Source organism: Bidens hawaiensis, unplaced genomic scaffold (assembly GCF_021521415.1).
Source record: "Bidens hawaiensis isolate Kalapana, Puna unplaced genomic scaffold, B.hawaiensis_p1.1 tig00023229_1, whole genome shotgun sequence".
NCBI classification, from domain to species: Eukaryota; Viridiplantae; Streptophyta; class Magnoliopsida; order Asterales; family Asteraceae; genus Bidens; species Bidens hawaiensis.
Window position 1 is genome coordinate 80,362 of NW_027493645.1, and position 12,668 is coordinate 93,029.

Below are 12,668 nucleotides of genomic sequence, written 5' to 3' on the forward strand. Positions count from 1 at the left end.
GGTTGTCCATCAGGCGTTGGTATGTGGACCCGGCATTCTTAAGTCCGAATGGCATCATTTGGTAACAAAATGTGCCATCGGGCGTCCGAAAAGCGGTTTTGTCCTGATCATCAACGGCCATGTGGATTTGATGGTACTCCTTATACGCATCCAGGAAGCATTTAAGGCGAAACGGTGCTAACGAATCCACCTTAAGATCAATTTCGGGTAACGGATAACAATCTTTGGGGCATGCTTTGTTTAAGTCCTTGAAATCTATGCACATGCGCCATTGTTTGTTATTCTTCGGTACCATAACTGGATTTGCAACCCATGTTTGATATCTACTAACGCGTACGATGCCTGCGTCAAGGAGTTCCTTGACTTGGGTTCTACACGCGTTAGTTTGTTCTGGCCCCATTACTCTACGCTTTTGTACGACTGGCGTAACAGCCGGATCGCATTTGAGCTTATGCTCTGCCTTACTTCGGGGTACACCAGTCATGTCAGCTGGTGTCCACGCGAAGATGTCAGCGTTTTTCTGTAATAAGCGCTTGAGTAAGGTGCGTGTGGGATCAACAACTGTTGGGCCAATGGAAACGGCCTGGTCAGGGTATTTGCCGTTGAAGGCCCATCTTTCCGGTTCGGTGATGGTTGGTTTAGCCATCTTTGGTTTGGGTTTAGATGAGACAGATGCGATGCATACCTGGGGAATGCCGGTGATCATCGCTACACCCTCAGCTGTTGGCCATCCCATCATGCCGTGGACTGAAGATACCACGGCGTTGAATCTTGCCATCCCGTCTCTTCCGAAGAGAATGTCGTATGTGTGGTGTGGCATCCTCATTACGACAAAATCCACGTCTTCTGTGAGTGAGTGATTCCCGTCCGTAAGAGTGACGGGTAAAGATAGGATACCCAGGGGGGTGTTTGTGCTGCCGTCGAACCCTTCCATCGAGGCGTAGATCGTTTCCAGGCGTTCCTTGTCTTCGTCATCTAGCTTGTCGAAGAACTGCCTGTACATCACCGTTGACGAGGCGCCGTTGTCAGCAAGAGTGCGAGAAGTGATGTAGTGCCCCAGCTGGCTTTTGATGACGATAGGGCCTTCTTTGCTGGGTCCTCCTGGCACTCGCGGGAAGCGCACCTCAGCTTCCTTCCACGCGCATGGTTCTGTCGCTCGCCTTTTTCCTCCTCTGATCTTACCATGAACCATGTTGATGCTGATGTCAACGGGCTTTCGTCCGTTGCCTCTGTACCGGTTATCATTCCTTCCTCCCTTCTTGATTGATGCCACAAGGTGTGCAAGTCTTCCATCCTTGACGAATGTTTCAACAATATCCTTCAAGGATGTACACTCCTCCGTACCATGACCTTTTGTCCCGTGGAAGTCACAGGATTTGCTTTGATCCGCATTAGGTCGCTGCCGGATCATTGGAGCTTTTGGCCATGGTAGTTTTTCGGTGGCAAATATCTCCGTGACGCTTTTGGTGAGTGGCGTCCAACGGTGTTTTCGGTTTGAAGGGTGTGTTATCTCTTCCGCCAACAAGAGGGTGAGAGCTGGATGAGGTGTCAAAGTTTACCCTTGACTGCCAAATACCTAGCTTCCTCTTTTTGTTCTGCCGGGCGATCCGAACATTGTTTTCTCTTGTCCTTTGCGTGTAGAGGTGTGTACTCTGGGGAAGATCCCTTCCCAGTTGCTTCTCCGTCTCGGCAAATCGCTTGGCCGCCGTCATGATGGCATCCCATGTGGATGGCATGCCGTCCTTACCCGTCAATGTGCGGATAAGCTCTGGGTATTCGGCGCCCTGGATGAAAGCGGCGCGAACAAGATCTTCACTTATGTTGCCCAGACTTAGCTTTTTGGAGTTGAAGCGAGTGATGAAGTCTAGTAAAGATTCATCCTCCTCTCTAACGCAGTTGAGGATCGTCCACTGTTCTTCAGTATATTTCCTTTGTTGGCTGAAGTGTTGGCTGAACTTGTTCTGAAAGTCCGCCCAATCATAGATGTGGTGGACCGGTAAACGATCGAACCATGCCCTGGCCGCTCCAACCAGAGTCATCTGGAACATATAACACCACGTGGGTTCCGTCCAGTTACTGACGGTTGCCCCCGCAATGAATCTATTCAAGTGGTCGTCTGGGTCGTATAGGCCATCATATGTGCCGATGTTGGACATTTGTTTGGCACTTCTCGGGGCGATTGCTTCCGCAATGTCCCTTGCAAACTTAGACTTTCCTGCATTTGCAGCAGTTGGTCTAAAGGTTTTGGAGAAGTCACGCGGGTTTCTCCCCGCGTTCGTTGGTTTAAAGGTTTCTCCAAAATTCCTTGTCGGTTGGAAGTCCGTTTCCTTACGCTTCCCTTTTGCCTTATGGCGAGGGTTTGCGTCGGTATCGGATTCTTCCCGCTCATCGTCTGAGTACTCGAACTCACTGTTCATGTTGAGATGTTGGCGAGTACTGCCGAATTCGTCAGCCTGTTGAAGTGAACGCAAGCGTTCATCCAACTCAGCTTGGAACTCTTTCTGACGTGCTTCGGCCCACGCCTTAACTTGATCTAGTGTTTGGCGAGGGACCCTCGTCCGTTTCTCCAACTGGGCATCAGTGAACCCCAGTGAAATATTGTTTACTGCACTTGTCCCGGCTTGAGTAACCGGGGTAGTGTTCGTAAAATTTGTATAACCGCCGGTGTTCCCAGTTGCTGGGGTTGTGGTCACCGGGGTTTCTTGGTCACTTACTGGCCTTAGGACCGGAGTAACGTTAACCATTTCTTCAGAAATTTTGAAAAAACTAAGAATTAGTTCTAGCTTTTATGCACGGATGGCGCCAATGAAGAAACACTAAGTGACCCAGGGCAGATTACGGATAATCTGGGGGTTAAGTAATGTTTCCCACGAGGATGAGGTCCAGCAGAGAAGGTTGTTCTTCAGGTGACCTGCAAAACAGACACCGTAAGCTCTTCACTGAGAAGGGGGGGTTCCTCCTTGTGACCACCCTCCGGCGTGAGAATCAGACTAGATTGCTCTAAATATAAGTGTATATTAAGAGATTGCTAGATAAGATAAGATAATAAGATATCAGATGATGTGGTTACCATTCCAAGGTGTTGGAATATTTATAGCCGAAGGTAGGTTTCCTATAAGGTACAGCCGGCTGAATAGTATTCCTGTTCTACCAACAGTGGGCTACGCACAAGCCATGCTGGTTGGTGGATAGGCTGCGGCCGACAGTGACAAGGTCGGCTGTATACTGTTCCTTTACTGCCGGCTATGCACTGTTCCACCAACTGTAGGCTGCGCACGTCCCACAGTAAGGGTTGGTGATTAGGCAGCGGCTAATAGTGATAAACAGTACTAGAGGGTGCTCCTCCTCGTACTGTTGTCGGTGAGCTGTCACCCTGTGATTGGTTCATGGGCTGCTCTGGTCAGATCGTCTGTTTTGCCCATACCTTGGTAGGTATAGTACAAAAGATCTTCCAGAAGCATACGGACTGGCTCATTTGGGCGGGAGTATTCCCGCCTTGCTCATTCCTTCAGGTGACTACTGAAGTAGCAAGAGTTATTGCCTTGTGCGTGTAGCCTTGCTATCAGTGCGGGTAGCCTTCCCTGATGGCTTGTATCCGCAACTGCGGGAACAAGCGGGGTACTTCACCATTGGGAGGCTTTCCCTGCGGGTACAGCTGGCGTACTGCGCGTAAGGTCTTCTCTGAGCATGGTGGGTCCTGCGGAAGCAGTTGGTCGTCGCGCAGACATCCCTGTTCAAGGTGAGTCTTGTGGGTCAAACTGGGCTCTGCTGGGACCTACCTCTTCACTTATGTATGTGTTAGGTTTTCTGGAGAGTGATTTTTACATAATAAATATATTACACATGTTATGACACACATAATATAATAATGGAATGTAAAAGAAGTCCTTTATTTTTGTAAATCCTGCTTCCATAACTTTTTAATTATACATATATTTTTATTATATAAATCAAGTTTCCTTTTTCCTATATGTGAGAATCGTGTTGCTATTTTTACTTCTTCAAATGACAATGTGACTCTTTGATTATACCATGAAGTACAATGCAATGAGTTGGAAATAAAAGGACCCTTTAAATGAAAATTATAAGTTTGATTAATTTATCACAGTGCTTTAGATGGTGAGTTTCTTCTTAAATTGATGATGGGCATCAATCATTTTATTTTAAAATAGTATTTAAAGTATTAGCGTTTTATATATTTATTTTGTCTTTTCTCGTTGTATTTTTAAAGTTTTTTTATTTTTGCATTTTTCATGTTTTTACTATATTTATTCTTGTTTTATATCGTTGTATCAATACACACACATACTAAAAGTATAAAGAAGTCAAGTACAAAAATAAATAACAATTCATAATAAAAAGGTTAATAGATTAATTTATAGAAACAATAATCTTTTATTCAACTAGATTTTAAAACTTACAGTTAATTAACATGAATAACTGAGTGTAAATTTCTAGACATGATGTAATAAAAGTTAAATATAAAGCATAAATATCTAATTAAAAAACTATGGATATGTAATTTAGGTTTTTGAACGGTGTTTAGGATTCCTTATTTTATTTCCACTTTTCATTAATTTAATAAGTTACAAAAGTGTAACTTATGGAACTTTTCATCTCTTAATATAAGTAAATCCCAAACACCTTATTACTTCTTAAAAAAATTATAAGTTATAAGTTAATGAAAATAAACAATCCCTAACACCCCCTAAGTGGTTGTAAAATCCACTTCTATTCATGCAATTTAGGCTTTTTGATGCTTGGTTAGCTTTTTCTAACATCATTTTTTATAACTTATTTTGCCGTTAAAAAACATATATATTATTACTTTGACATTAATTTTAAGAAGTTATGAAATCTACTATTATAATAAACAAAAACATTGTTATGTCACATGGACCTAATTGTTCTATTATTTTGCCAAGTGGCATAATTATTGTTCAATATTTAAAGTCATAACTATCTAATTAAAACAATTAATAAATATTTTAAATATTTCATATTAATAATTTATCTATAATTTTATAATAGTAAATAAACTAAAGAAGTCATAACTATCTAATTAATAATATTTTAAAATTTTCATATTAATGATTTATATACAATTTTATAGTAGTAAAAATACTTAGAAATAAAAGAACGTATGTAGAACTTTTGAATTTTATTTTAGTGTGTGTAAATTTGTGTTGTATGTTTTTAGTTTATTAGTGACTGATTCAGAAGGTATCATGATTCGTCTTTCCTCGATTACTTTTTACTATTAATTCTATATATAAACTTTTTTATATGTATTGATAACTTTCGCTAAATTGACATAATTCAGCACTTAAGGAGAATAATGGATTGATGATGGTGCATATCGGTACTCTTTCTTTCAGATCTAATAATTATTTGCATTTTTTTTCATATGTTAACTGATAGCGAAATTCATTATTCATTGTAACAAACTTGCATCAACTAAAGTTTCAGGCCAAACTGATATAGAAAATGAGTTGTTTTGATCCCTAATACACTGATGTTATGGTGGGTTTTGTTTCCTTGATAATATCCATTTATATTCATGAAGCAAAATTCATATATTTTGGGGGCAATATCATGGTGGTGATGACATTGTGTTGTTTGTCATAGGCACAACACTAATTTTTTTATAAAAAAAATCATACAAGTTAAGGTCATAAAATATACTTGACTAATATAAATGATAAGAAAATGGTTATAATTATGAGTGTTGCAAACCGATTTTATGCAAAATCATTATATGGAGTAAAATCATGAGTATGGTGTTTGAAATACTGATATGTTTCTTTTAAGTTGGTTGTTTATTATTATATTTGTTTGTGTTCTATATTTTATAGAATCTCAAATTGTTTGATATATGTGAGGAATGATGGTTTGTTTTCCAGTGAGATGCTTATTTATTGTGAATAAAATCTCTGCAACAGTTTTTTACTTTGATTTACGTAATGGGCCACAACAAGTTTCATTTGAAACAAACCCACTTTTTGTATGACTTGGAACATTTCAGGCAAGTTCAACTTGTATTCAACCCTTTAAGTAAATTGGTCAAATTTGCTGCTTGTGTTCTCTTATAACTGGCAAAAAGGACAGGTTGTGTTAGTTGGCGCAACGCATAAGAACCGGTTATGTCGGTACAAGTTAGGGTCAGAACTGGTTATTTTAAGAAAAGTATTACTTTTGGTGCCGAACATGTTTTCTTTACACTTTTTTTTACATATACACACAAATATAAAACTCACTATAACTGTTTAGTTTCTTGTATGTTGTTGGAATTGAGTACAATGTGTTAATAAGATGGCATGCTTGAAATCGAAAAAAAATGTGATAAAATGCTTATACCTTTATTAGTGTTACACTTTCTTTGCCGATATTACCAAATATACATTTGCTCTTGCTTCTAATTTTATAACCTAAGACAAGAATTAGAAAAAAAGACATAAAGTAAGTCACACAAGTTTATTTTTTTGTTGGTTATGGTTAGTTAATAATTTAATATTATTAAACCCTCAATTTGAATCATATGGTAATTTTTTTACCGATAAAAACTCTTGCAACTGTTAGTTCAGTAATAATATACGTTGAAACTAACACAACAACATAATTATAAGTAGTTTTTTTACATTTTTCAGCTCTTGTGATTTTTCAAGAGTTTTAATGTGTTTTTTGTACATAATTATTGCAACTTTAAGAACCAAAATCATATAATACGATAATGAATGAGATTTAATTTTTCAAACCCGTTAATACACGGGTTTATAACCTAGTACATTATAAAGACAAATTTAAAAGGGAAGTATGGCAAAACCCAAAAAGGAAAACAATGATTTGATGGAGATAACATTAAAGAATCTTAAGTTATGGTTCCTTAACACCACTTTATTTTTCATTTTTTGAAACAATACTTTTGAGAGTGATCACAAATAATTATTGTTACCAATCATATGTAGGCAGTTGATTGATTGATAATAGAAAATTCTATTATATGTGTAAATGAATCATATCTATGCTTTTTGTGAGCATGGTACCACGCATCATATTTCAATCTCGCTGGATGTCACGATTGAAATAATACTATGTTTGCTATAGTTTGTCTTATAATGTGACTAAGAGAATATTAATAATTATGCATAGCTTTTCATACATCGATCATTGGAGCAATCATTCATTGTTCAAAATTTGGGACGATTAAATTAACTAATTGCCTTAAACTTGTGCCATATGCGATCATTAAAGAGAACTTATATCTATAAGTTAAATTTTTATTTTTGAATGACAAACTCAGTATGTATATATCCCTTGTGAGGGTTAAAACCTATGATCTCTTATCTCGAGTCTCTACCAAGTGAGCTAGCCCCACATTGATTTATGTTTTACTTAATTAGCTCCAACCTACCATAAGTCGCTCATTCGTAGTATATCTTCGACACAATTAATAATTAGAAGTTTATGGATGACAATAAGCGAAGATTTGGTAGGGATATGTGTACGGATAAAGTTTTGGCTCAAACCGAAACGAACCAAACCGAAGTTTTAGCTTTTCAGTTTTAGAAAACCTTTATGATGTTGGGATTTCGTATGAGATTGGTTATGTGATGGTTCAGTTTTTGTTTTACATTTAGACTTGAAATGTTCAGAGTAGGAAAAAAGTTAACCCAAAATAATAAACTAAAAGCTACAACTTTTAACCTAATATTTATGTTAAATTATTAACAGATTTGAATATATAAGTTTTTTGTGAGTAGAGGACACTAAAGATTAAGAAGTGGTCATCAGATTTACCCGACCTGAGCCGGACCCAGTTATTGGTATTCTCAAGACCGGGAACCAACCCTATTGTAATATATCCAGGTCTGATCAGTTCAGGTCTCATGTCTTACCTGGTTTATGCTCACTCATATTGATACATGATTACTCATTACCCATCAGGTCACATTCAAAAGCATTCGCAAAACAAATGTAAAATTACATGTTTTTATGGTAACCTAGAATGGAAAAACTTTATTGTGAATAGAGTACACTGAAGATTAACAAGCAGACTCGAAGCACAAAGTGCTGTGTCAAAATGTAGTCTAATTTTCTTAATCGAACTAATGGAAATGGTGAAGTAGAGCAATACATAAAGGCCCTCTCAATATGTTTAGAATTGAAATTGCATCTCTGAGGAATATCCCAACGAGTCTAGATGTCCGGCCATGGCCTTGTTCATCGGCGGTGGTCCACATCTTAGAATCTGCATATTCAGAAATATTATTAGTTTTATGTGGCAATTTCTTTAAAAAAAATTTGGAAAGATGGAAATCGGTTCGAAACATACTTTAATATCGGATGCTGGTGCAGGACAATGGGCTTGGATCATTTCTTTTGATACAAAACCGACACCCCCGGTCCATTCCTCTGGTGGCTGCAAAAGTTATAAAAAAAATATTATTATAAAAAGATAAGACAAAAATTGGCAAAGAGTAATCAATTTGATTATATGCATATACCTGATTCAATACATAGTACACATGGAAACAACCAGGATAATTAGCTGTAAGCCCATCGAGTTCTTCCTGAAAATTACCAATGAGACGATCATATCAATATACAAGATTTAATAACCTCATCTTCAAAATTATTAACTCTAAATATAGACCAATTGTGCAATAATAATTACCTTAAGAAGAATGTCATCATATGTGACATTAGCATAGATGAGATGCACTTGGGTCTTGTCTTTTGGGTTTTCTAGTATAGCTCTAGCAACCTAGATAGAAATCACAAAAATAACATAAATACCAGTTTGTTTACACTATATAAGATTCACAAATAAATAAACAAATACCTGAAACATAGGAGTGATTCCCGAGCCCCCAGCAAGCATTCCAAAAGCCTTCACTTGCCCAGGTTGATACCTGAAACGCCCCTGCAATTATACAAGTTTCGGAAGATTAATTTATCATTGCTAACAACCTCAGATGGTTAAGAAGCTTAAAAATAGTAAAATTAATGGAAGTGCGGGTGGGTACCTTGGGTCCCCTAACAGACAAATAGTCACCTTCACGCATCTCTCTGAAGTGATGCGACATCCGACCTTGCGGGTACATCTACATACACATATAACATCATATTAATTGATCATACAAGAATACTAAAATGAACATATCATTTAAATGTGAAGTGCACACAACAAATTCATAGTTTAACATGTACCTTAATGACCAACTCAAAATATCCGACATCAGTGTCTAAGGTGGTTGGAGTGTATGGTTTAATAACCTCTTCTCCTTGACTATCTTTACCCCTGAAATACAAAAAAAAAGGTAATTAAATACGAAAGACAACAAAGATAAACTTTTGACTATTGAGATCACATATAGAAGTCGAATATCGACATTAGAAGTGAAATTGTCTTTTTTTCAGCAACATAATATACCTGCAACTTATGTGCTGTCCAATGGGAAGGCCCAAAACTGAAGTAGGTGAAGGAAGCACAAACTTGAACTTGGCCACGTTATGGCTAAGTTGCGTTTTCTTCACAAGCTTGAAGTCCCTAAAGTTTTCGGGATCAATGCTCCCTACTAAACAACATAAAAAGGAATTAAAAGCAGGATAATTTACCAAAAGCTAGTTAGAAACGTGTTAGGATAATTGATAAAACCTTTTGATTTCTTGGAGGAATAAAAGTAGGCTGCAGTGGCAACAACGACAACAGCAGCAACCGCGAGGCCAACCTGGATCTCCTTTGCTTCCAAGAAATCCATTGCTCCAGTAGGAGTAAAGAATCAGACGATATTATTATACTCCGAGATCAATCTAATCTGAAAGACAGTTGCCAAAAATAAAAAATAAATAAATAATTCAACGATATGTTGTCCATGACCTTTTATAGCTTATGTGTGATCTATAGACTACTCGTTTTAACCGAAACCGAACTGAATTGAATTCGGTCAGGTTACACAAGTGTGAATTCGGCTTCGGTTCGGATAACGACTTGAGACAAAAAGAATTTAAAATCCTAAAAAACCGATCCGAACTCACTGAATAACCTAATATCAATTTAAACTTATATGTATAAGCTTAATTGATCTACAAAGTTTTAAGCTAGTTATCTAATTTGAAGAGACAATTAGTTCAAACTGTGGAATCCACTTAACTATCATCATACTATCAACAACTGAAGCTGAAGCTAAAGCTAAAGCTAAAATCAAGCATTATGAATCAAATTTCATAAGAAAAAACTTATGTACGGATCTAATTTTGTGGAAATCGTTATAGCAAATGATAATCAGCTAATTGAACATACATAATTTACTTGGTAACAACATAAGAGTTGAAACGATAAAGAAAAAGGTTAACCTGGAAGTAATCGAATAGATAGATCTGCTGCAGCTGCTGGAAATGAATAAAATAAAATAAATAGGGTGGGTTTGGTTGATTTAAAAAGTATGGAATTGGAACCTGCCTACATAGAGGGGTTGGTGTGGTGGTAGTAGGCAGGAATAGCAGCGTCTGGATCAAATCAAATGAAATGTAATTGCAACACTCACCCGAAAAGTAAAACCCGTCCAGACTTCAAAGCATCTTTGTGATCTAAGTTTCAACTTGGCTCGGGTTCGTAGGTTGACTTTAGTTGACTTATTTGCCTCACTAGTTTAAACTAACTTTAACTTTTTAACTTTAACACTTATCTTCTTAAAATAAAAAAAATATCCCAACCCTCTATCATCATTCGGTTCATTTCGCATAAGAATTTATATCTTATATCTCTATTAACTTTTCATAATCTATACAAGTGAAATCTAAGCCAAACCAATATTTTTATTAAAACCAAGCCAAATCTACCTAGCTCGGTTTGGCTTGGCTCGTGAACAATATTAATCACAATAACACACTTAGTACGTCCTTAATGATTTTTTAACCTACTTATGTTCAAATTTATTCCATTTTGGAATTTAATACTAATGGAAACTGGATATGTCTCACCCATTAGGCAATACGTAGTGGGGCAAGAAGGAGGGGCGAGAGGTTTTGAAACACCCCCCCCCCCCCGCACGATTTTTGGGCGAAAAGGGGCGGAGGGTTATTGTCGCCCAAAGTTGTTTAAAAATAATAATATTTTAACAATTTGATCGTTGTCAAACGGTCAACAATAAAAAAATTAATTAAAACAATATATATATATAAACATACACCTGCTTCTCAATTTCATATCCATTTCATATCTATATAAACATAAACCTTCTTCAAAAAATCTAGCAAAATGAATCCTAGAAACAACCCGAATCAACCGAATTCCATGGAACTCAACGCTACCATGAGAGAAATCATCAAAAAACACGAAAAGTGTGTCGAGAAACTCAATGATGTCATGAGAGAAACCAACAAACAACAAGAAAAGATTGCCGCTATATTGAAATTGCGGAAAATGAGTAAAGAATACAAATCCCTCAAAGCGGCCGGGTTACACGAATAGGCCGTATTATTGCAACGACAACGAATTGAAAAAATGTGCGGATATTATGGATATTAGTATTTTTTTAGCTATGTATTTTTTTATTTTTAGTTATGTATTTTTTTTAATTTTTAGTTATGTATTTTTTTAGTTATGTATTTTTTTTGTATTTCTTTTTAATTTTAATGCATTTTTATTTAATTATTTAAATAAATTGGTTTTTATTTGTTTAGTTTAATTATAAAAAGAAAATAATAAAAAAAGATACTGTGTGTCCAGTTTGTAGCCCCTACGTGGCGTCCAGTCAGCAAGGGGTGTGAATTTGTTTTTGGGGTGTAATGGTGTAGGGGCTACAAACTGGACCCACAATATCTTTTTTTATTATTTTCTTTTTATAATTAAACTAAACAAATAAAAACCAATTTATTTAAATAATTAAATAAAATGCATTAAAATTAAAAAGAAATATAAAAAAAAACATAACTAAAAAAATACATAACAAAAAATATAAAAAAAACATAACTAAAGAGAAAAAAAACATAACAAAAAAACATACTAATATCCGTAATATTCGCGCATTTTTTCACGTCGTCGTTGAACAATAATGCGGCTTCCTCGTGAAACCCCTCCGCTTTGAGGGATTCGTAGTCTTATTTCATTTGACGTAATTCCAATGTAACATCCTATTTTGAAACGTCTTTTTATATTATTATTTTAATAATATATTCAAAAGCGGTCCCATTTTTTTAACAACGGAAGCGTTATAATGAAATAATGACAAAACAACTATATTCAAAATTCACATTATATATAAATCCGATACGTTGAGTAAGGTACACCATTAAACTTATTTAATTAACCCATAATTTATACATCCAAACATGGGTTATAAACATAGTGTTCAATCTTTCAACATACCGAGGCTCGGCCAAACTTTTCTATTTGTGCACCGGTGATTTACCTGAAAAACATTATTTACGATAACATTAGCAAAGCAAAGTGAGTTCATTTATCGAAATACAATAATGTTTTTCTCATCACAATTATAACCAATAGTCCACCACCATATTCTCATCATGGCAATTTACTATTTAAACTGTGAATTTACTCTTATAACATAATTGTGATTTATCCCCCCACTACGTTACACTCGTAACAATAATTATCACACTATGGTGATTTTACTCCCACCACATTCCACCTGTGGCAATCATTT

The 12,668-nt window shown here is 36.2% G+C and overlaps 1 protein-coding gene across 2 annotated transcripts; it reads right to left on the reverse strand.

The window, feature by feature from the left end:
- Positions 1 to 7,919: 7,919 nt before the first annotated feature.
- Positions 7,920 to 10,427, reverse strand: LOC143567166 (NADH--cytochrome b5 reductase 1-like). 2 transcript variants are annotated; one of them, XM_077053645.1, is made up of 10 exons: positions 10,357 to 10,427; positions 9,659 to 9,818; positions 9,434 to 9,575; positions 9,211 to 9,301; positions 9,027 to 9,104; positions 8,843 to 8,923; positions 8,675 to 8,764; positions 8,505 to 8,570; positions 8,333 to 8,419; positions 7,920 to 8,248 (listed from the first exon to the last, which is right to left on the reverse strand). In XM_077053645.1, exons 2-10 carry the CDS (start codon positions 9,759 to 9,761, stop codon positions 8,156 to 8,158), a joined length of 831 nt encoding a protein of 276 aa, XP_076909760.1. In that variant the 5' UTR covers positions 9,762 to 9,818; positions 10,357 to 10,427; the 3' UTR covers positions 7,920 to 8,155. The 2 variants fall into 2 exon arrangements, with proteins under 2 accessions (XP_076909760.1, XP_076909759.1); XM_077053644.1 differs by having other exon boundaries at positions 9,434 to 9,578.
- Between the last annotated feature and the right edge of the window lie 2,241 nt (positions 10,428 to 12,668).

What these genes read in the sequence shown, in the direction of transcription:
- LOC143567166 (XM_077053644.1), bottom strand. Translation starts at nt 9,761, where the DNA reads ATGGATTTCTTGGAAGCAAAGGAGATCCAGGTTGGCCTCGCGGTTGCT. An exon ending in TGTCTGTTAGGGGACCCAAG is followed by an intron (nt 8,924 to 9,026) that starts GTACCCACCCGC and finishes GTATAATTGCAG; the next exon opens with GGGCGTTTCAGGTATCAACC. An exon ending in ATGATGACATTCTTCTTAAG is followed by an intron (nt 8,571 to 8,674) that starts GTAATTATTATT and finishes GGTAATTTTCAG; the next exon opens with GAAGAACTCGATGGGCTTAC.